General features: G+C 40.2%; 1 protein-coding gene across 1 annotated transcript in view; it reads right to left on the bottom strand.

Annotated features, from left to right (window-relative positions):
• Positions 1-12,701: 12,701 nt before the first annotated feature.
• LOC126236146 (Golgi pH regulator A) overlaps positions 12,702-25,366 on the bottom strand; it is a 115,796-nt gene continuing 103,131 nt past the window's right edge. The window contains exons 7-9 of the mRNA XM_049945229.1: positions 21,314-21,499; positions 21,007-21,072; positions 12,702-16,139 (exon numbers count right to left, since the gene is read on the bottom strand). Coding sequence (XP_049801186.1) covers positions 15,939-16,139; positions 21,007-21,072; positions 21,314-21,499 — 453 coding nt within the window. The 3' untranslated portion in view covers positions 12,702-15,938. The remainder of the gene's footprint in view (positions 16,140-21,006; positions 21,073-21,313; positions 21,500-25,366) is intronic.

Genomic DNA, 25,366 nt, shown 5'->3' on the forward strand with positions numbered 1-25,366 from the left:
CGTATTGAGGCGCATCTTGCTGTTTGCTCTCTGGAATGTCTGCAGTTCTCCATAGTTGAGGTCTGCAATCAGTTTGAAATGATATAAAAAATCTGCTCCTAAAATGGGATCACTGACATCTGCTACCAAAATATTCCACTCAAGTTGTATGTTTAAGCCGATGTCTGATTTCATGGTCTTTTTGTGATATGTCTTGATGACTAAATTGTTTGCTACTGCAAGATGTAGTGCCGCCACTGTACTGTTCAGTTGGAAATGGCTGATTGGCAGCACACTTAGGTCTGAACCTGTGTCCACCAAAAGCTCTGGTTCAGACTTTGTGTTCACCACAAAAAGCCATTGAGAAATGTTGCGTGCACTCATGAAACCAATTCTTTGATGACTGTAATCAGGTGCGTTAGGACTATTGGTCATCTCAGGTAATACACTACTGGCCATTAAAATTGCTACACCATGAAGATGAAGTGCTACAGACGCGAAATTTAACCGACAGGAAGAAGATGCTGTGATATGCAAATGATTGGCTTTTCAGAGCATTCACACAAGGTTGGTGCCAGTTGCGACACCTACAACGTGCTACATGAGCAAAGTTTCCAACCGATTTCTCATACACAAACAGCAGTTGACCGGTGTTGCCTGGTGGAACATTGTTGTGATGCCTCGTGTAAGGAGAAGAAATGCGTACCATCACGTTTCTGACTTTGATAAAGGTCGGATTGTAGCCTATCGCGACTGCGGTTTATTGTATCGCGACATTGCTGCTTGCGCTGGTCGAGATCCAATGACTGTTAGCAGAATATGGAATAGGTGAGTTCAGCAGGGTAATACGGACTGCTGTGCTGGATCCCAATGGCCTCGTATCACTAGCAGTCGAGATGACAGGCATCTTATCCGCATGGCTGTAACGGATTGTGCAGCCATGTTCGATCCCTGAATCAACAGATGGGAACGTTTGCAAGACAACAACCATCTGCATGAATAGCTTGACAACGTTTGCAAACGCAAGGACTATCAGCTCGGAGACCATGGCTGCGGTTACCCCTGACACTGCATCACAGACAGGAGCGCCTGCGATGGTGTACTCAACGATGAACCTGGGAGCACGAATGGCAAAACGTCAATTTTTCAGATGAATCCAGGTTCTGTTTACAGCATCATGATGGTTGCATCCATGTTTGGCGACATCGCGGTGAACGCACATTGGAAGCATATATTCGTCATCGCCATACTAGCGTATCACCCGGCGTGATGGTATGGGGTGCCACTGGTTACATGTCTCAGTCACCTCTTGCATTGACGGCACTTTGAACAGTGGATGTTACATTTCAGATGTGTTACGACCCGTGGCTCTACCCTTCATTCGATCCCTGCGAAACCCTACATTTCAACAGGATAATGCATGACCGCATGTTGCAGGTCCTGTGCGGGCCTTTCTGGATACAGAAAATGTTCGACTGCAGCCCTGGTCAGCACATTCTCCAGATCTCTCACCAATTGAAAACGTCTGGTCAATGGTGGCTGAGCAACTGGCTCGTCACAATACACCAGTCACTACTCTTGATGAACTGTGGTATCGTGTTGGAGCTGCATGGGCAGCTGTACCTGTACATGCCATCCAAGCTCTGTTTGACTCAATGCCCAGGCGTATCAAGGCCGTTATTATGGGCAAAGGTGATTGTTCTAGGTACTGATTTCTCAGGATTTATGCACCCAAATTGCGTGAAAATGTGAGCACACGTCAGTTCTAGTATAATGTATTTGTCCAATGAATACCTGTTTATCATCTGCATTTCTTCTTGGTGTAGCAATTTTAATGGTCAGTAGTGTAATATTGTAACTACTTGAATCTGAGGTTTTCACAGTCATATGTGAAAAATAATGCAATGACACCATGTGTTGATCGGTTCAGTGCGAGGCACCAGCTCAGATTCACGGTGTTGTGTTGCCTGTTCACATTTTGATGTGCAGGAAAAACATCTCTTTTACTGCTCTTCTGTGCACCAGGACTGAGAACCTCTTCCATTTTCAAAAACTGACACGCTTCAGAAGTAGATCAATGTGCCTGTTTAGTGCCGTGTGTACAAAAGCACACAACAGACAACTTGAGTTATGCACCCTAGCACACACCATGGAACTTTTGGTTACGAGCGTCACCAACATACCTGGTGCAGTAGTCGCGGCTAGAGAGGGGAGATTGAAGAATGCAGCATGACACCCTGTATTGCCATTTAAAAGCCTTTGAAAGAGTTTGGGTGTTTTCAAGGGGCTGTGCCCTTTTATGCCCTGCATCCAAAACGCTGGTGAAACCGACATCTGTTCTGTCTTTATACTGCTCGGTTGGTGGATGACTTCCTCTATTAGCAATTACGTCCTCTGAACATTGTCTATTCTGTAATGCTGTGACTCGCCTTATGTGCATGAACGCTCTCCGTCAGCAGTTCACGAAATTCACTGGAGCATCCAAGTGAATGCTTAGCCCGGTACTGGTCAATGTAACTGCTCATTAAATGTTTGGTTCTGGCCCACTCGTTGTGCGTATTCTAACTACAATACTGCCAATGTTGAATTGCATGAAAACAGCAATGGCTTCTGCTTTTTCTGCCAATACTGTTAATGGCAAATCTGTGTCTGTGACTAATATCATTCTTGTCATATCAGGAAGCATTTTTAATCAAAGCGTTCTCAGTTACCTCTCACGCAAAAGGTTGGGCCCCAACAGTGGATGCTGCAGCAGGGTGTGGTGTTTCCTGTACATCATTCACGCCCTCCCATTTAACACTGTTTTCCATGTTGCTCCATCATTTTTCTGTGTTCTTACTCAGATAACCACTGTAGGATTTTTGGATGCTGCACTGGTGTGAAGTAAATGCACACACAGCTCATTAATAGATACTTTTAATACGCACAAACTTTCACACAATAAAAGTCACTAGGTTACAATAAAGTGCTCTGAAACAGAATACAAAGAACTTAACAACAAGACAAAATGTATCAGTCTGTGACAGTCAGTTGTTGTTGACCTTCAGGTCACTAGAAAGGCACTAGGTAAGTGCCATACTTATTGAACCAATACTGACTTTAACTCTCGAGTGGGTGCGCCTGTGTATAAAGTGCACCAACCAAAAATAAAATGATTTTGTGCAGTTCCATTTTTGTTTCACAACTGCAAACCTATACCTGTTCTTTCAGTATTGCTTCAGGTAATGCAGCAATAAATTGCTTTGTCATTCGTCCAAGGGAGCAACAGTAACATAAAATACAAAGCGAACTTGGCGAGAAAAAATTTAAGATCAGTGCAAAAAAATGACCCCAGTTACGAACTAGCAACATAATTCCACATTGAGGCAGTTGTCTACGAGATAATTAGTGATCGAATAAGCAGCTGACCGAGATCTGATACAACTGCACTGCTTAATGCTTTGAATGCATCATTACTGTCTCTTTAACACCTGTCCTTGGCAAAAAGAGGGTTATAGTGAAAATTTATTTCATTATTGTTTAATAAAACAGTAGTTTAGCTCAGATTATGTAAGTTTATTTTCTCCTTGTTTAAATAAAGATTAAACTGTGATTTTGATCATACTGGACTTACCTTGGTAACATAAGGAAAGCTATTCTTTTTATGTGTACAAAGTGCACCGCGTGCCCGCTTGTGTTATGAAAAACTGTGCACCCGCTCGAAGGTTAACACTGATCACCTCAAGTGGCAGAGTGCCCACTATAGGACACAACCAGGTGGCCCATCCCATAAATTCACCCACTAACCAGCAATCTGATGTCTACAGGATCAAATTCATTATTATTATGTGGTCCATCAGAGGCATAATGTGATTCGTTATTAGTGATGTTCTGCCAAATTGCTCATATACTGCCAACATACCATCATATTGACGTCTACGAAAGAAGAGTCTGAAGAAATAGTCAAGACTTTCAAGCAATAAATGAAGACAACACCTGGTCTTATTCCATCTCAGGTGTTGACAACCCTCCCCAGCAGGTATGGATCCGTGGTTGTGTCAATAGGCAGGCTCTGGCTGAGGTCCTCCGCAGGCAGCAGCTGCAAGATACGCCACACTTGCTTCAGACATACCCATTGATGCCACCGGAGTGACTTAATTCAGACTCTTCACATAAGCCATAGACTGCAGTGACCCCCACTACATTGATCACCTCACATGGCCATCATCATAGGAGGAGGCTGATGCGCTCTACAACAAAACCAACTTTGTAGTCAACAGGCAACCAACCACCATCACCATCAGGTGTCACTTCTGATTCCACAACATCACTGCACTAGGGTTTTTAAATAAAAGATCAATTTGCAACAGTAGTAAATACTCTCTGATACAGAGTGTACCCAGCAAAACTGAGGATGTAAGTGAAAACTCACAACAGCCGCTGACATTTGCATAACCAGCAGAACCCAGCATGAATAACAATCTTTTCTTAGAAATAAAAAGATATAAAACTCAAAAGATTTTGGAAGACTGTCATGTGATGTGGAAGATATAATTGTGTGCAAAAGGCATAACTGTCTTCCAGAATGTGTAACATGACATCTCTGTTTTGTAGAATTAAAATCTGGCAAATATAGAGGAATTTCAATAACAGGACTTTTCCCTCCCCGTGATTTTAGGAGCCAAATGAGCACAGTTCAGCACTGTATTAGTTTCCATAAGTAGAAAATCTAGATTAAGTATTCCATTAAAAATATGAATATGGTGACAAAGATTTTTGGACCAATGATGTGCCAACAAGATTCTATGTTGCAAGAGATAGCTATTCACTTTCTAGAACATTATGACATATATCAAGTTTTACTAGAGCTACCCTAGATGCAACCATCTCAATAATGAAGTTAAGATGCCATCACACTTTTGGTTCTTCCCAGTCAAATTGCCAGATAGAATCAGACAATAGAATGTAGAGGATCCATTCAGCTTTGCACATCACATTTTTTCCCAATCTAATACATCTGGCACTACATATATCTTGCATATTTGTTCTGAGACCATGTCTTTTAGATATTACATCCCATAATGAGGTAAGGGCAGGGGCCTTCAGTTGTGGATGTCATCCTTGGATAGTTTGTTCTATAATGTCTACTGATAGTTTGGCCATCTTGAAGTGAAAATGTTACGTGGACACAATGCTTTCATCCAAATAGAATTAAAAAGTGGCATAAACTTTGGACCAATTATTCAGCTACAAGCCTTACCTCACACATTCTGTCTATGAGTTGTTTCTATGTGGCTGCATTTTATATCTTTTGTACAACCAAGTCTGCACTACCTACCAGCTCTGACAGAAATATTTTATTGGCTAAGCCACATCCAGCAATTTCTGAATTTTCCTATTGTATTATAGAGGAGGTACTAAAGGAAGAGAGAGCTGTTATGCAGGAGACAAAGTACTCCTCACATGCTCAAGTTGACTATTTTGGTATTGTAACCATATTATTGTCAGACTTTGCACCAGCCATGTGATTGACAGTAGAGCACTGACTAATCAAGATTTTTTTTTTGTTTTCTTTTTTATTCCAAAGGACCACTGATTAATTGCACTACACTGAAGTGACTGCCTCTGTCATGTTGATTCAAATTACCAATAATGGGTAGGTAATATGGAAGTGACAGATCATGGCCTGTTATTACAAACTACCCAATATTCAAATAGAATGATACTGGGAAGAAATTCACATTAGGATTGCTGGACCAGATAAAAACTGGAATCCTCTTCAGGTACATGATACTTAAGACACTCTGTAACTCTAGCAAGTTAAAATGACAAAATCACAGTTAAATACACCTAAGGTATTCCTGCTGCAAATATAAAGTGGTTGGAAACAGAACAGCATTTGACTCAGGGTTGAAAATCTATGACTTGTTCATGATTATATTTAGTTCTTGAAGTAGTCTTTATGAACAGTATGTGACAGAGTAACACATGCACACTTTTATTAACAAGAGACAAGCACATGTTCCCAACTTTTACAAATGCTCATCACGACAACATGTTACTCCATTACCAAAAACTGAGTGATAGTGGTTCAATGAAGCCTCCACATTTGTAGGTCTACTTGGGATGTTGTTGCAAATGGGTTGCATGACTTACACTTCATTTCACGTAACACCTGTAGGTCATGGATGGCTACTGAAGGGCACTGGATGACTTTTTTTTCCTAACACCTCTGGTGTCTAGTGGAATAGGTTTCATGGCAACTTGCCTCCTTCACAGGCTGAAGCAGAGTTGTAAACAATACTAAGAATATGTCTCTATTTAATTGCTCATCAATATACATAAGCACACCAGACAAAATATTTGACACCTTAAGGAGACATCACACTAACACCCTGTAACATGCATCTGGCTTTGGTAATGGACACAGGTGAGGAAGAGAGTCCACACGTTTCTTCATGTTTTCCATATCCGGCTAAAGCCACTCATTGATATTTAGATCCTGCACTGCTATCGCATTGATCTCATTGCACAGATGTTGACTGCTATATTTCACCCCCTCCCCCCCCTTCCAAACAGTCCCAGTCATTTTCTATGGGATTAAGCTCAAGTGAATTAGCAGGTCAGTCATGTTGCTATTGCTTTTGTCAAAAGAGGAATACAGATGTGCAGGCCCTGTGAACAAGGCTGTTGTCATCTTGGAAGACGAGTGTGTCCTCAGCATACTCATCGTGAAGATGTAGAAGAAAGAGCTACAATTTGTCACTTGAAATAAACACTCTGATATATGCTCAAGGTAATCTGAATGAGTGAGCCCAAGTCATGGCAGGAAAGACATTGCCAAACTACACAGAACCACCTCCAGCCTGAACTACATTCTTTTCACTCCACAGATTAAATGTTTCATTTGGCCACCTCTGCACTCAGTGCCTTGAATCATTTGAAAAAGAGGCAAAATCATGACTTTCTAGACCTGACTATATAACTCCAGTCAGCTACTGCCCAGTTTCAGTGGCCTTGAACGCATGCAGTTTTAAGTGCCACTGCAGGCAATGAACTTTTGCAAGGTAGCCAATCCTAAGGTCCATTGCTTGCCATTCCTTTCGTAACGTTTACTCAGCAATTGGTTGAGATGGACCTGACAGTATCACTTCCTGTCTGGTTTGAACTCGATTGTCATCAACCTCTGTTCTTACTCCACGTTACATGGCTGTGAGTGGATTTCCTGTAGATATGTTAAATAGTCCACATTGATACATTCCATGTTGACCCATCTTACTGCACTCATTCCACACTACCTAGTGGCACATACACATCACTCCACTGCCACGCAGCACATAATCTAAGAAACTTGGCCCTATACTGAATCTGCATCTTGAGTAAGAAGCCCGTAGCCCATAATTCAGGTGTAGCACATACTGCCCCTCCCCCCACCCCACCCCTATCTCTTGTAGGAGGCACAAATCCAATGAATGGAGGAGAATTTGATTGCCATACTGCTGAATAGATGGAGGAGAATTTGATTGCCATACTGCTGAGTAGAAATCTAGTGTCTTAGCAGACAACCTTCCAGTGTAACCACGGTACCCACAACATAATCTGTCTGCAGACTTTACTGTTACCCTACATATGTTAACTGCCTCACTATTTTGTGCATATGTGACACCTTTTCATTTTAAGTACTCAGACTCGATGTTGACAAGTGCTTCATGTCACAAATTTAATACGGTGTACAATTCATGGCTCTTGCATCATAACACACCCCCACATTCATCCCTGTTTGTGTGTAACTATTGCACAAGAAATGAAATCACTATGCCACATCATCCTCTGTGCTCTTCAAACCTGGTCCCTGCGGACTTTTTTTTTTTTATTTTCAAAGTTGAAAACCTCACTGAAAACACAAAGCTTTGCAATGATAGATGACATAAAAGAAAATTTGCAGACGGCGCTTCATGTGATCCAGCAGAAGGTGTCCCGAGACTATTTCTAGAAGCAGAAACATTGTTGGGAGCAGCGTATCAGTTGTGAAGGAGAGTATGCTGAAGGAGACCATGCACAATAAGTAGGCATAGACCATGCACAATGTAGGCATAGACAAATTTTGTGGACAAAGTTCCAGAAATTTTTTAACAGACCTCATAGTCTTAGCAAGCCGTCACAGGTTTTATTTATACACAAACAAAAGGTAAACTCTGATGTGATTAAGTTATGCACCTGGGCAAGGGGATGTACTTGAAGGGATTGGGGACTGATGTTGGCCAGGAGTACTACAGCCATGATGATGATGTGCTGGTGAGAGAGGAGAGGGATGTTCAGGTAACTGGTGAGTCTCCAGACACCACAGCATTGGATTTCTCCTTTTTCTGCAGATCAATAAGCATGGGCATGAGGAAGTGAATAGGTTGGGGTATCTACCTCATCACTGTTTTGTATAGGTTCATATTCACCTTGATTGCATGACAGTTTAAAAGCGCCCCCCCCCCACCCCGCCCCCCCCATGCCATGAAAACTTCTTAATTTCACATGAGTACAGTAACAACTGAACAAACCCAGGATACAGTGTTTCCTGCCACTTAGTAGAATTGCAGATGATCAATATCTAGAAATCAAACAATGGAAAATCCAGGATGGAATGTAACAATATTACGAAAAGGAAAGTTGCTACCCACCATATAGCAGAATGCTGAGAAGCAGATAGGCACAACAAAAAGACTGTCACAAATAAATCTTTCGGCCAGTAAGGCCTTCATCAACTATAAACGACACACACACACACACACACACACACACACACACACACACACGTAAGTTTCCATGGCATGAGGGTGGGGGGGAGGGGAGCACTTTTATACACTGTCATGCAATCAAGGTGAATATGAACCTTTACATAACAGTGCTGAGGTAGATAACCCAACCCATTCACTTCCTCATGCCTGCGCGCGCGTGTGTGTGTGTGTGTGTGTGTGTGTGTTGTCTGTCGTCTCTGTTGATGTTGTCTCTGTTGATAAAGGCCTTACTGGCCAACAGCTTTATTTGTGACAGACTTTTCGTTGTGCCTATCTGCGTCTCAGTGTCTCCACTATATGTTGAGTTACAACTTTCCTTTTCACAATTTCTAGAAATGAGAGACAGTAACCTCCTGTCCTTCTTGGTTAGGATCTTTTGCTGAGAACTGAGCATAATCACTTACACATAATATTCAGCATGTGGGGTAGCACCCTGTCACCACTTTAATTAAAAACCAGTCTCATGTTGTTAATCAGCTTTAATACATGATCCCAGACTAATTAAATGAATAAAACTAAATTAGACAAAGATTAAGAGAGGTTCTTGTAAATGTGATTCAAACAGACAACAAATATTTACTGATCACCAAAAGAGCAGTCAATGATCACAACTCAGAAACATCAGAAGAGTAAGTAACTCTCACATACCATGACTATTTAACTTTCTGCAGAAAATTTCTAAAACACATTAGTCTCCAAATTAAAACTAGCACTTTCCTTTTTTTAATGGTGTAACTGAACTAGTGATAAAACTGCTCTGACATAATCAAACAATGGAAAGTCTAGGATGGAGTAATGACAATATTAATGAAAAGGATAGATTTCTACTCACTACATAATGGAGATGTTGAGTCACACATAGGCACAGCAAAAACACTGCTAAACATGTAAGCTTTTGACACTGAATTAGACAAGACACACACATACACACGCACGCACGCATGCACAGTCATTTGGCACAAATCACAAAGTCACCTTTATCTGCAACCATAGGTTTATAAATTAGCTTAGCAGAATAAAGTCTTTCTTTATGAAAATGAGGCTTGCCTTAGAAGAATATTTTACACAACAAGATGAAATATCCTTTCACACTGTAACAATTTTTGTAGCATAAAAAGCTTTCCCTGGTAACTCAAAAAGGGTAAACTGTTTTTCATATGAACACTGGCTGATCAACAAAAATGTAGGTAGAGTAAAGAACTGAATGATCTGTAATTTTCATAAACTGGTAAGTTCTTTAAAATTGATTAATTAAGGTAGAATCAGGATGTAATAAATAAGATAGCGAAAGTATCAACATTTTTTTATAATACCCAGAACCAGCGTAGGGGATATATGTTGTGAGACTCTAAATGAGTTAATGGCAAAAACAGCCACACAATTAACAGTGCAAACAGCATAAGCATGAAATAAAGTGGACACATTATCATTAACATGATTAATGAGACAGAAAGTACAGTATTATGAGGGTCAATGTTTAGGTTTTCACAAATGACCACTACATGTCACTAATGAGAAGTGTTACTGTGAGTGTTATAAAAAGTATGGTGAGAAAAATAAAAATTTCACATGAAGGTTTTCACTGGCTGATATTTTACATTTTCATTAAGACCAAACTCAATGACAATGCCTCAAATCATGTCATTCAAATTGTGGTAATCATTCCTCCTAAGAAAAACAGTTTACAATTGGGGTCTGCAGAATTTTGTCAGAATCATGTTTCTATCAGCAATGAACATTTACAGGTTGACCAAATTCAGATGTTACTCCCGAAAAAGCTGTGTGCTACTTGATTGAAAAGAGGCATCATATGACATACCTTGAGACACAGGTAGTCTTCTGCAGTGTAAAGAGTGCTGAGGAAAAGATTTGTTCGTTGTGGATTCCTTAGGCTATAGAGTATGCACAGAATTGTATGCATTGCTTTCAAAAGCACATTCTTTGAAATGAAGAGGATATACATACTATCAATTACTATGATGCTAGAAGCACTTATACACCGATGAGCCAAAACATTATGACCACCTCCTTAATAGCTTGTTTGTCCATCATTGGAACGAAATACATAAGTCATGGATCTGACAGTTTGTTGGTAGGTTTGTGGAGGTATGTAGCATTAGATGTCTATGCACAGGTCGTGTAATTTGTGTAAAAATATGCCACTGATTTGTGTATTGGTGGTGACCAATAGCGGCCCAGATGAGTTCTGCTGGATGTACACCAGGCGAATTTGTGACCAAGACATCAATATGAGTTCACTATAATGCTCCTCAGACCATTGTAGCAAAGTTCTGGCTCCAAGACACAGAAAATTAAACTGCAGAAATGTGACATCGCCATCGGGGAAGACACCAAGCACTAAGGGATGCAGGTGATTCACAGCTATCAGCATGTCTTCAATTATTACTAGCTGGGGCACACTGCATATTCCAAGCCGCCATTCACCTAGATGATGGCATCTGTAGAGGCATCCATTAACATAGTGCAGCAAAAATTTGATTCACACAGAGACCCAACATGTTTCCATTGATCAGCAGTTGAATCCCGATGACCCTGTACCCACTACAATCATAATTGATGATGATGTTGGATCAACATGTGAACACACAACAGTGGTCTGCTATGGGGCTCCATGTTCAACACTGTATAATGAATGGGGTGCTCTGAAAAATTTATGCATGGACCAGCACTGTGCTCTTTCAGCAGATATGTCACAGATGACCACCAATCATACTTTACAGGGCAGACAAGCCTCGAAATCCCATGTTCTGTGAAGAGTCATGGGCATTCAACCATATAGTGCCTAGTGATAGTTTCAGTGTCCTTTCACCTTTTTCTGTAGACGCTCACAACAGTAGCACATGAACATTTGATGAGCTTCACCATTTTTGAGACACTTGTTCAAAGGCTCTGTTAATAATTATCTGCCCCCTGTCAAAGTCACTTATCTCAATGGATTTCCTCATTTGCAGTCCTTGTCTTCACTAGTGTGATCCCCCATCTGTGTCTGCTCTGCTTACACACTTCTGTTACCATGTCTTGTGCCCACAATGCCACTAGGTGCCATCTGATATTGCAGTGGGCAGTGGTTATAATGTTTTGGCTTATCAGTGTACAATAATAGTGGGATCCTGGGTATATACGTCATACATGTTTAGAAATTATTATTCTGCATCTATAAAACTTTCCTTTATGTAAGCTAAATGAAAATGATACAATAAGGATGCATAAATTGCAGTTTCAATACAGAAACGGTACAAGAAATAGTTAAAAAAATTCTCTTTCTCTGTTGTCGAGTTTCATTTTGAACACAATGTGGTAAAGCCTTTTAAGGAAATAAGCACAGCCCACTTGATTCACAAATTACACATGTTAGAACTATGTACTTGGAAATAGAGGAATGTTTACAATTTTGTAACAATTTGAAATGCACTGAACACAATTGAATATCTACATAATAGGCCACAGTGAACACAGTTTATTTATAGGTATTTGTGAAGCATTTGATATGAATGAACATGTAACACAACCTTCATTACAAAAGTGAAACAGTTGAGGAAACAAAATAAATGCTAATTACATTTTTTTTAATATTCTTGTGCTCTTCTTCTGCAAAGGATTTCACAGTAGCAATGGTACAAGAAATTCCACTCAAAATGTCTTTCACCTTTCACCATAGCTTATAGCACCAGTAGTCTTTGCAGCACACAACATAGGTCCATAAGAAATCTACACATGGCACAAACAGATAAATGCAGTGCTTGATTTTTGACAGTACACACCAGTACTCCACACCGGAAAAAATATCAGAACCACAGATTTTGAGATGTTGCACGATATAACTTATTTTTTATCAGTACAAATGTTGTATTTGACTTTTAAAATGTGCAGAAAGCATTAAAATAACACTTTAAGAAGTCTAAATTTCAAAAACAACCCACCCTCCCACCCACCTCCTCCCCAGGAAGTAACAGTACCAGAACCTCTTTTTTTACAAATCAAGCACTGGGTAAATGTATTCACAGTCTACCGTGACTTATGATCTCTACCTGTCAAAGACTGGACACTTTCAGTGAAGAAAGTATATATATCAACACAGGGAACAGATATTCAGAAAATTAAGAGGAAAATGTTAATGTAGCACTGGATAACAAATGATAAGAAAGAGGAACTAACAGACATGGAGTGATACAAAAAGGATAACATCAAGCTGTTTAAATAGATAAGACACACTCAAATTGCTCTATTTACTTTCATTCCAAATATAGTATGAGAAAAGCCACTATGCTCCAATGAAGAAAGCAAGTCACCGACATCATCTTTGTATGCCTATCTACTGTTTAGTAATTCTTCTTTATTGTGGGTGTATGTCTCCTTTTAAACCCTTGCTTGCTTTCAATCAGTTTTCCATGATCACACTAAATTCAAAGTACAATAATTGAACATACAGAATTGCTCTATGTGGAACAGAACTGCTGAACCATTAACAATGTAAGCAGTGCTAACAGATATACATAATGTTCATTTTGTGTTTCTGTTATCAATTCCTCAGTTCCTAGAAACCACTGCAGTTTTCATTTAAGTAATTTCTGCGAAAACCCACCTGCATAGCTGAGATCACTTATGTATGCTTGTGCAGTGGCATTTAACTCAGGGGTGAACCAATTTGAATCCTGATGGTAGAAAATTTTCATTGCCAATATTCGGCCAGCAAGGGGAGAAGAGGTGGTGGCGTAAAGTTCCTGACCACCAGTCCCTGTGTCAATGTCCATGATTAAATTCCAAATCTCTCTGCAGTGTCTCATGAAGTGAAGGCATGTGAAACTGTTGATGGTGATCCGTCTATTAAAGGGGGATGTTACGCGAGTCGGCTCACTTGGTGCTATTCAAGAGGAGTAGACTATATGCCAGCAATGGGTTTCCTCCTCTCCCTTCACTTCATCCATCACAACAAAAACACAACAAGACACCGTACAAGCCCTCCTCACAGTTGTCCACATGTTACATGCATGATCCTTAATAACAAGTCGGACGAAAGAAATGGCAAACTATCTTCATTAGGACTTTTCCTAGAATGGCACTACAGGATTCCTGCATCTGCACCCCTACACTCTTTTCCTGACTATGGAACTACTTTGACATTTTGAATTTCTGGGACGTTGTGTCCAATTAAGATGTGTGAAAGTGGCAACTAAAAAGCTAAATATTGCATTCTCTCTGGTTATCTCTGGAACCACCACAGCTGCCAACAATCAAATGGAAACAGGTAGCAGGAAACTTAGAAGACAATCAGCTGACTAGTTAACTGATGAGTAAATCAGAGATTCTGCTAAGTGCGTTCATTCTTATTATTTATAATGCTGTCACAGGAGGTGGTGATGAATCAGAAGAGGTGGTGTATTGATGAAAGATAAGCGAAGGACACTGACAATGAGTGTTCTAGTATACTTTATGAACCATACAGAGAAGTAGGTATGTTGAAGTTTATATAGTTTCATGTATTATTCTTGCAAAATTTGTTTATGGAAATACGTTTTAGAGATGTCAAAATGAAGATTGGAAGTGTGACAGTTTCTTACAGAGCATTGGACAGAAAACAAGCAATATGTAGCTTGCATGGGCAGTCCTAAGCCACAAGTGCATTGACATTTGGTCTCCATAATTATTTAAAATTATGGCGCAAAGATTATTATAATGATGTGGGGCCAAAAAGAAAGGAAATCTTGAAGTACAAGAAACAAAGAATGTGCATGAACATTTCTGAAGACAACTGTATGCAAATATATCAAAAACTTCTAGCAGGGACAAACAAATTAGATCCTGATGATGAATGAATAGCTAACCTACCAGATTACCCATTCCTTTAAACATGACCACTAAACTTGAATTACAGAAAAAGGTATCTTCAGTTATGATCTGTATCATCTTTGTAGTAGTTTGTTTGTTTTCATGTCTTAACTCTCACACATCTCGTTAATTACACTTGATGAGGGTGTTGATTGACCCATACACTTCACTTTCTTCACAATCATTCTCAGTTAATTTTTATATTCACATTCAGTATACTAAACATGGTTCTAAAGGATTAAAAACAGAAATTAGTATAGTATTGGCCACTCATATTTTAGGCTCTGTTTAAATGTGTTATTGTCATATATAGTTAACTCACATCTTAAAATGGTAATGGAAAGTCCTTGGTGGAAGATAAATTATGGGAGTAGTAAAGATAACAACTCACTAAGTAGCTTAATAGCTGAGACATTGAGCCATCAACAAGCACATGAACAAGACTGAGAATATTGTTTCTTCGGAACTATAGGCTACACACGCACCTCTCGGCGACTACATAGTGCCGAATCAAGGTGGAGATATTGATTCCACTATACTTCATTCAAATCTTCAGAAAGCAATACACAATTAATAAAGAATTTCCTATCCTAGTGAAGCACTGTATTGTTGTTAGAAGCATAAAATTACAGGTGGAATTTAACAAGAGCAGCAGAGGACTCCAATTTCTAATACGTTTTAGTACATAATTCCTTCCCAGATCTATGAAATTGTTAGATTGTACACAAACACACACACACACACACACACACACACACACACACACAAATGAATGAAGATTTTGGAAGATGATGCATGATATGTGACTCATCAGTCACCTGAAACTTAGTATGTACAAAACACTACACTACTGAAATTACCAATAACAACTTTAAGAATGATATCACACAGTTTGACATCCTCGTTTGATACATTTTTGGATATAGTTCTCTTCATCACTATGCTATTGGAATTGCAAATAGTTAGAAGTATCATTTATTAATTACCAGTCTGCTGCATGAATTTCACAATATTCAATCAGTTCCCTGTGTTGCAACATCTGGATGCAGTAGATGGTATTAAGAACAAAACCATAATAATATTATAAAATTTAATAAAGCAAATTTCATTGTTTCGAAGTATTTTGCTGACTGAAAGATTAAAACAGATTTTTATTAATTGTCTCTCTCTCTCAGAGTGACTTCTAAGAAATTAATCATTATTTGTTTGTGACTGATGTTACATTATACCTGAACAAACAGAAATGTCAAAATATGACAATACCTCCATAAAACAGCATCCTTAGAGATATTAATATTTTGACTGACACATTATGCTCCGATTGCTGCCATACGCTGGCAGCTTTTAGCCACCATCACCCACAGCTTGCTTATGAGCAAGGTACAAGAAGCCAATTGATGAGAGAGCACTAACAAGAAAAATGACATCAAACCATCGGTGGTAGAAATTAAACTGTAGTTCGCCCAGGACTTGTGTAATGATGATTCGGTACTCTGGTGGCATGTTCATCCGCATCAGCAACACAGATGACACAAAGTACATGCCCTAGAATGTAATAAAATAAATACAGTACAGTAATAAAGGGGCATCTTGGACTTCCTGGGGGGGGGGGGGGGGGGGTGACAATGTATCTGAGTGGAAAACGGGAAAACAAAGATGGAGTAAAATTAGAATAAAATGACAAAGTCCAAAGTAGGGAATGAGAACACATTTGACTGAGACCTTTAAAGGTTTGGATTGTCTCAATGTTTAGCTTTGGGCTCAAATCACAACATTTTATTTTCTTTTTCTCTCTTTCTCTTTAAGGAAAAAAATAACTGTTAATCGCAAACAATGAAATTAAATTCTGACACGCAATTCACTTAAGAATGTTCTCTAATGTTATCCATGGTTGACTGCTTACCTTACATTAATTTCCATGAAATGTCTAGTACATGACATGCAACTTTAATATTATACTTTGCTTCTGTTACTGTTAACTCAACTCTATGAATTCTGAGAATACACATTTATGTGCTTTTAGGGAGGAATTAAAACAAAAAAAAAAATTTTTTTTATGATGCAACAAGCCATAGCATTATGTGCACAAGACAGTTTTAACTGTGATCATATGAAATATTTCAGTGTTTATCATCTCTGCAACTGACAGTATTACTAGATGGAGATGAAGCTTACTTCCAGCAGACCATTTTTCTTTCCACAGCATTCTATGTGTGTGATCGAGTTTCCTTTCCTTGCCTCCTACACTCTGCTCCACCCCATTTAAAACTGGTAAAGAAATACCTACATTCACGGCCCTCTGTTATCCAGAAAAGGTATGAAACATGAATGAACATTTATGTTATACTACAGTTTTAATTCAAGGACCTGTCTAATGAACGAATTAAAAAAATGATTTTATACAAGGTGCGTATTTAAAGTAAGTACCGTTTTGAAGTTCCACCGTTGCAGCATAATGGTCAGCATTTGGCACATGCACGATGTGTACCACGCTCAATTGGCAAGCCACAAACTCCATTGCAGAGTCATTTGGCATGTTTGTGAGTATCTGAAAGGTCTCCATTGAGAATCCCACTGACTGCAAAATACATGCTGTGCTAAAGATGTGAAAGTGACTGAATTTCATCATCAGATTAGAGAAGTGTATGGAGGAAAGATTATAAATGATGGGGTGGATCGTAAATGAGATCTTTTAAAGATGGCAGTACGAATGTGCACAATGAGTAACAAAGTGCATGACATTCAGTAGTTACTGATGATTTGGTGCAGAAAACTGATAAAAAAGTGATACAGAACAGACACTTTACTCTGTGTGCATTACGCAGCTGTTACAAAATGTTTAAATTATGGAAAGTTAAGCTCACAATGAGTACCAAAAATGCTGACTGAGGAGCACAAAAGCTGAGGAGCGCAAAAGCAAATGTGTAGCCAGTTCTTTAACTTTTCTAGAGCAGTACTGTGATGAGGGTGACAAATTTTTAAGCCAAATTGTCACAGCTGATGGAACACGAGTCACTTACGTTAAACATGAATCAAAGTAGCAATCCATGAAATGACAGCAATCAACATCACCCAAGAAAGTGAAGTTCAAGCAAATAATTTCAGCCCAGGAAAATCATGTGTACTGTTTTTTTCTAGTGGATTTTTTGACTTGTGATGAGACCATCCACTTTCAGACTTATTGTGAGACATTAGAAAAACTGTGCCGTGCAATCCAAAACAAAAGGCATGGCATGCTGAGTAAGGGGATTGTTTTGCTTCATAGGAATGCCTGTCCACACATGGCCAATCAAATTCGAGAGCTGATCATTTGGACGGGAACAACTTGACTACCCACCATACAGCAACAATCTAGTGCCCAGTGACTACCACGTGTTCCTGCAATTGAAGAGGTTTTTGATTTGTTAGCACTACAATGATGATAACAATGTCAAAATGACCTTGTTGCAATGGTTGTCTAATCAGGAGGCAGTTTTCTATGAGGATGGTATTCAAAAGCTGGTAGTATGAATTGTGTAGAAACTATTGCATGAATTATGTAGAAAAGTAGATTAAAGTACAGGTTTTCATTTAAAAATGAAATTGCTAAGGAAAGTCTAACGGCTTTAGTTTTATTTCAAAACAGAACTTACTTAAAAATACACCTCGTATTTTGTCAGACATGTTTTGCTTCATCTAATCTGCCACATTTCAGTGGTCAAATATGCTGCTTCAACACTACGTATACGTATCCTTCTGCAGCTGGAAACTACTCTCCTGCTATGCTGTACTCTATAGCTCATCCACACAACAAAATCACACAGAAACTTTCTGACAGATTAAATCTGTAAGTCAAACTTTCAGTCAAACCTGACTCATTGAGAAGGTACATGACTGATACCCTGACTATCACACTGTTTTAATCTTCTTGAGAATATTATAAAAGTATATACACTATTGCAGAGTATGCTGGAAATAGAATGGCATAGGACTGTGGCACCTACAGCCTGCCTTGGTACATGTAGGGAAAATTGCAAATGGCACATGAAGAAATGGAGGACTGGATTGGAAAGGGAAAGGGTATAGAATAAAGGAAGAGGGAGAGTGCCGAAAGAACAAGGTGGGAGAGAATTAATTGAGTGCAGTAGGGAAGGAGGTGGGGCATAGTGACAACGGCTGGTGGGGATTTGGGCATGAAGACAGCATGATGGAAGGATGTTCTATAATGACAGTTCCCATTTACATCATGAAGATATAGACAATGAAAAAAACTGAACTGGCAGGGGAAGGGGGGCATTCAGATCCAGAAGGTTGTGAAGCAGCCAGTGTAAGTGGGTATTTTATGCTTGCTGGTATGGTCTGCCTCTAGGGGGTCTACATTATTTTGGTTGCAGTCTGATGGTGGCCATTTATTCAGGTGGACCAATGGATGACGGTAATGCACACATAAAAGACCAAGAAAAAGTTACAGCATAATTGGTGTATGACAGAACAGCTTTCACAAATGGTCCTACCTCTGATAGGATGGGATTTTCCTGTGACAGGACTTGAACAGGATATACAGAATGGGTCATAGGACAGGTTCTGCACCTGGATGTTCCATATGCATATGACCTATGTGACAGGGATAGTGGGTATGTGTGTTTTAAGGATTGACTATTGTATTTTGTAGGTTGAGCAGATGGTGGATTACCGTTGGGTGAGATGGGATGGATTCTGGGAAGGATGTTCCTCATTTCATCGAACAATGAGAGGTAGTCAAAGGCATGTCAGTGGACATTGTTAAGTTGTTCCAATCTGTACTGATCTTCAATAATAGGAGGGAGAAGGGGAGCATAGAGACTATTCTTTGCAGCTGATTTGTGGAGGTGCTTGGAGAATCACTGGCATGTGTGGATATGGCATAGGAGATCTGCTGTGAAGTCGCCATACTGAGCACAGGATTGCTCATCACTAGAGCTGTGCTGTCTGTGGGTGGATGGACTGTATGTGAGAGTCCTCTTATTGTGGGAAGGATAGCAGCTATCAAAGTGGAATTACTGTTGATGGTTCACAGGTTTTGTATGGACAGTAGGTTTTATGGAGTCACTGGAAAGTTGGAGATCAATGACCTCCTTGACACAATGAGCTGAAGAGGATAGGAAGAAATGAATAGGAGAGAAAGCATTGAGTCTATAGAGGATGGATGGTACAGTGTCCTGGATACAGGACATCATGAAGATATATACAACGCACCTATACCTAGCACGTGTTTCGGATATTGGATATCTGGGCACCATCCTCTGGGCTACTTCTAAAAACTTTGGCATATGAAAGTGTCATGCAGGTGCCTTCGACCATGCCTCAGATTTGTTCATATATCTGCCCTCAAAGGAGAACTAGTCATACTGGAGCAGGTGTAATAAGAATGTGGTGGTACTACTTAAGCACATAGTCCACTGGGTTTATACTACCTTTCAGCAAGCTTTTGAGGTAAGGAACTTCCCTACAAAATCCTTCTTGTCTCTTCCAAAGTGGTATTCCACTGCTCAACTATCAAAGAAATATCCTGGTTCACCTTTGCGCTATGCCTACCCCAACCCTTTACCACATGACCCATATTTCGTGGAAGACTTGGGTGCAAAGCCTATTATATCTATCTCTTCCAGTTCCCTCATGGAGATATCCTACTGTATTAGAGGCAGTGCCAATTGTGAAAGCAATCCTGCCACATACCCACTCTGTTGTACCTTTTGCACAGTTTTACGTGGATATGACCAGCAACCAGCAGTCCACCCAAGAGGAACGTTAACTGCATAGTGGCAGATCATACTGCTGAGCACAACATGGTTACTTCAATGGCTATTTGATTATGGGAATCCTTCACTTCTCAGTACCAGCTTCTCTGAACTACATAGATGGGAATTGTCCTTTCAAAACATCCTCCAATCCTACAATCCTCGTGACCTCAGTCTCCGCTTGCCATGTTCCCTAGTCACCCACATGCACACCTGTCCCCAGGAATCCTACTTCCCTCTATTAATCTACATTCACATTCTTCTCTCTGCATTCTGCCTCTTTCTCTATTTATCTCCTCAAACCAATCCTCTACTTTGTGTGCCATATCCAACTTACGGTGCCTGTACCAGGGTAGGCTCACCAGTTTCCATCCTGTCCTCCTGCTGCCTCTCCCTCCCTGCTCTCATCCTTCATACCCACCACTCCCTCTACTTGTTCCTCTCAACTATTCCATGTGGCACAACCAGTCAGGCTGCTGCAGTGGAACAATGCACCAGGTGTGTGTGTGTGTGTGTGTGTGTGTGTGTGTGTGTGTGTGTGTGTGTGTTTTGATAACTTCTTAGCTCCAACAAAAGCTTTGATATTTTCCATCTTGTTTAAAAATAAAATTTCTTTTGTAAAAAAAATATGAAACATTTGAAAAGTACTGACTTACCATTATCTGAGCTAGAATGAGAACAATTATGTTCGAGGACTTGCTGCTGGATATAGCATAAAAGAACTGTAACATAAATAAATATAATTAATTGCATTACTATTTTATTTTGTGTATGTTTAAATATTTGTTATATCATTTTCAGCATAATATATTAAAGCTTGATAACAACAGATTCTTTATTTTCACACTGCATGTTTTTAACAAAACAAAGCTGGTGATAATAGTAATAACTTTCACATCAATCAAGATACAACTAAAAGGAACAAATTTTAACAAACTTGAAACTTAAAACCTAGTACTTTACCTTTGTAAGTGTCAGAAGAAGACCTCTAATAGAAGTGACCACAATGCAGCCAACAAGAAAGAATGAAATATGTTGTGACCAGAAAGTCACATCAATATTAATGCCGACCCAATGTACTGCAATTTCAATGCCTCTGGTTACTGGATCTTTCTTTCCAACTCTGTCAAAAACTATGTTGATAGTTGACTGTAAAATTAAATTAAATTAAATATAAGAAAAAAATGAGAAATAGGTTTATTGGTACCTGAAAAGATCCAGAAATCTGAAATGATAAGTGAACTTCTGTAGCTGTAAAGTAAGAAAGGCTACAAATGAAACTTTAAGCTCATCTTCATAGTTACATCCATTTTCAATAACTTGGTGAACAGCATTACATACATTTGCATAGCTTTTATAAAACATAAATCTGCAAGCAACTGAATTAAAGAAATCAACCTATTAATGTGCACTGCTCCACGTTGTCCTGAACAAGTTGACGAACCTCTGAAATTGTGGGGAGTCCTCTTGATACATGACTGCTCAAACACCTACAGCTCACTGAGATTTATCTGAGTTGACAAATCTCAATCAGTTGTGCCTCAGTTGTGCTAAATAGGATTGTCAGATGATATGGGAACCACATAGCACCCCTTTGCTCATTGAGTGTTCCTCAAACCATTTTGACACAGTTCAGGAGAGGCAGGTTGGTGCATTGTTTTGCTAATGGTACAGATCACCTGATGCTACAACAGATGAACAAACGGATGTACATGATTGGATTGCAGACTCTGCAAGATTTGTGTATGAGACTTCCATTTATCAGGGAGCTCATTTCATCCTGTGTTAAGTATCTATAAGCGGATAACTCCTTACTTACATGAACAGGACCCTTTTAGCAGTTTAAATGCATTAACGCATGTAATCACACCCTACTAAGAGCTTGTGATAATGTGCCAAAGTGAGCTGCGAACAATTAGTCTACTGTAAAAAAAAAAACTTTTTCCATGCTTCAAGCATACTACTGCAGTGTTACTGTGCCAATCCTCATGAATCTATTGGAAGGTGGCATTTGTACCCCACAGTAGACAGGGAAGAATACTACCCCCAGTAATTAAAGAAAGAAGCATTTGTCATGGCAGATTGGAGAAAGAAAATGTTAATATAGTACTAGTTAACTGCAAGAGCATCTATGGAAAGGTCCCAGAACTAGTCTCCCTTATAAACGGTAACAATTCCCATATAATACCCGGGTCATAAACCTGAAACCAGATGTTAATAGCAATTAAATTCTAAATTCTGACTGGAATATATATTGAAAAGATAGGTCGAATGCCTGTGGTGCAGGCATGTTTATAGCTGTAAGGAAGGGGATGCTGGCAAAGCTTATAGGTGACAGTGTAGTGGGTGGTGGTGGGATCACTTATGGAAAAATTCCTGTAGTAGCTGGTGTTAAAGTTGCACCTTTTTTAGATTGAAGTCAGCTGATGGGTATACCTATTTAAAGAAAGTCCCTCTAACTAAGGGCTCACCTTCAGAGGACTTCATGTTTCCAAGTAGAGAAAGAATTAGCATATTTAATCAAAATATAAGAGATATTAGAGATAAAGTTAGTGAACTGCTTATAGATGTTGACTCTGAAATTATTGGTCTGTCGGAGCACCACTTAAATAATTTGGCAATTCAGAGGCTTCCTTTACCAGGATACAAATTAGCTGGCTATTTTTCAAGGAGTTCCTTGTGGGGTGGGGGAGTGGCTATGTACACAAAAAACAGTATTCCATTTGAGCCCATAGACGTATCATGGCACTGCACTGGAAACATATTTGAATTTTGTGCAGAGGCAGTTAAATTTAATGAAACTAAACTTCTAATTGTTGTTGTTTATAGGTCCCCTAACTCTGACTTCAGTGCATTTCTGCTCAAGCTACAGAGGGTTCTTGATACGCTTTGTAGGAAGTACTAAAAATTAGTTACATGTGATGACTTCAATATAAATTTTGTATGTGATAGAGCAAGAAAAAGGATGTTGGTAGATTTGTTGGTTGGTTTAAAGGAGAGGGGGAAGAAACCAAATTGCGAGCTCATCAGTCCCTTGTTCCCAGTAAAATAATTCCACAAGGGTAAGAAGAAAACAAAGGAGATGTACAGCACAACAACAGGAGAATGGAAGAACCAGAAGAATGACAGTAAGACAACCAACACTACTATGGACAAAACAGGCAAAGAAAACCACAGAGAGAAGCAAGAAACAGGTAGAAGGGATAAGAGAGATGATGTCCGTGGCTGGCCGACCACGAGAATAAAAAGGAAAAGCCAGCCACTCCACGACACATTAAAACATCCAGCCTAAAAGCATTAGAGTGGAAAACACAAAGGGACAAAGGACATGTGCGAAAACTTATATAGAATGATAAAAACCACTGTCATGTATAAAATGTAAAACTAAATTAGCTGATGAGCCGTTGTCATCTAAAATTGATGGCAACGAGTCCGGCAACTGAAGAGTCCGTTGCAGGGTGGCCAAAGAAGGACAGCTTACCATGATAAGGGCCACTGTCTGTCGGGCACCGCAACGACACTGAGATGTGTCCTCACGACGCAGGAGGTAACCATGTTTCACCCAAGCATGGCCAATGCAGAGCTGACAGAGAACCACAGAGTCCCTGCGAGAGGCCAGTGTGGAGATCATCCACACATTCGTAGTCTTCTTAATGGCACGCAGTTTGTTGTGCATACTGAGGTTATGCCATTCTGTCTCCCAAAGACACAAAACCTTGCAACGTAGTACTGAACGCAGCACAGATGCAGAGAAGCCAATCTCCACAAAGGGTTTCCACGTGGCCTGTTTGGCCAGCCTGTCGGCAAGTTCATTGCCTGGGATTCTGACATGACCTGGGGTCCAGACAAACACCACTGAACGACTGGACTGTTCCAGGGCATAGATGGATGCCTGGATGGTCACTACCAAAGGATGGCAAGAGTAGTACTGGTCGATAGCTTGTAGGCTGCTCAAGGAGTCAGTACACAGAAGAAACAACTCCCCAGGGCATGAACGGATGTGCTCAAGAGCACGAGATATAGCCACCAGCTCGGCAGTGAAAACACTGCAGCCATTGGGCAAGGAATGCTGCTCAATATGTCCTCCATGGACATATGCAAAGTCGACGTGATCATCAGCCATCAAACCATCTGTGTAAACCACTTCATGGCCTCGGTACATGTCAAGAATCGAGAGGAAGTAACACCAGAGAGCCGCTGGGTTAACTGAGTCCTTAGGGTCATATGAAAGGTCCAGGCGAAGCTGCGCCCCCTAGGTGTACACCGTGGAGGTTTATGTGAATGGACCTCAAGTATAGGTGGTAAAGGCAAGGACTCCAGATTGGAAATAAGGGATCAGACATGAACTGCAATTGGAAGCCCTGATCTGGGCCACCGATGCGGGACAAGAACTGCAGTGGGTTGGAAAAGGAGATGGTAATTTGGATGTGCAGGAGAACTATGAACGTGTGCAATGTAACTGGCCAGCAGTCGTGCAAGCCTAACCTGCAATGGAAGGACTCTGGCCTCCACCAGGGCGCTGGTCACTGGACTCGTCCTAAAAGCTCCTGTTGCTAGGCAATCGCTACAGTGGTGCACTGGGTCAAGTAAACACAATGCTGATGGTGCTGCCCAACCATAAGCCACACTCCCATGGTCAAGGCAGGATTGAACAAGGGCTCTGTACAGCTGCATCAGTGTAGTGTGATCTGCGCCCCTGTTGCTGTTGCTCAGGCAACAGAGGGCATTGAGGTGCTGCCGACACTTCCACTGAAGTTGACAAAGGTAAGGAAGCCAAGTCAATCGGGCATTGAAAACCAGTCCTAAGAATTGATATGTCTCCACTACAGTGAGTGGATCGTCATTAAGGTAAAGTTCTGGTTCAGAATGAATGGTATGATGCCGACAGAAGTGCATAACACATGACTTGGTGGCCAAAAACTGGAAACCGTGGGCTAGAGCCCACAACTGCGCCTTGTGGATGGCTCCCTGTAGGCGCCGCTCAGCAACACCAGTACTGGTGGAGCAGTACAAAAT

Source organism: Schistocerca nitens, chromosome 2 (genome assembly GCF_023898315.1).
Source record: "Schistocerca nitens isolate TAMUIC-IGC-003100 chromosome 2, iqSchNite1.1, whole genome shotgun sequence".
Taxonomy (NCBI): Eukaryota; Metazoa; Arthropoda; class Insecta; order Orthoptera; family Acrididae; genus Schistocerca; species Schistocerca nitens.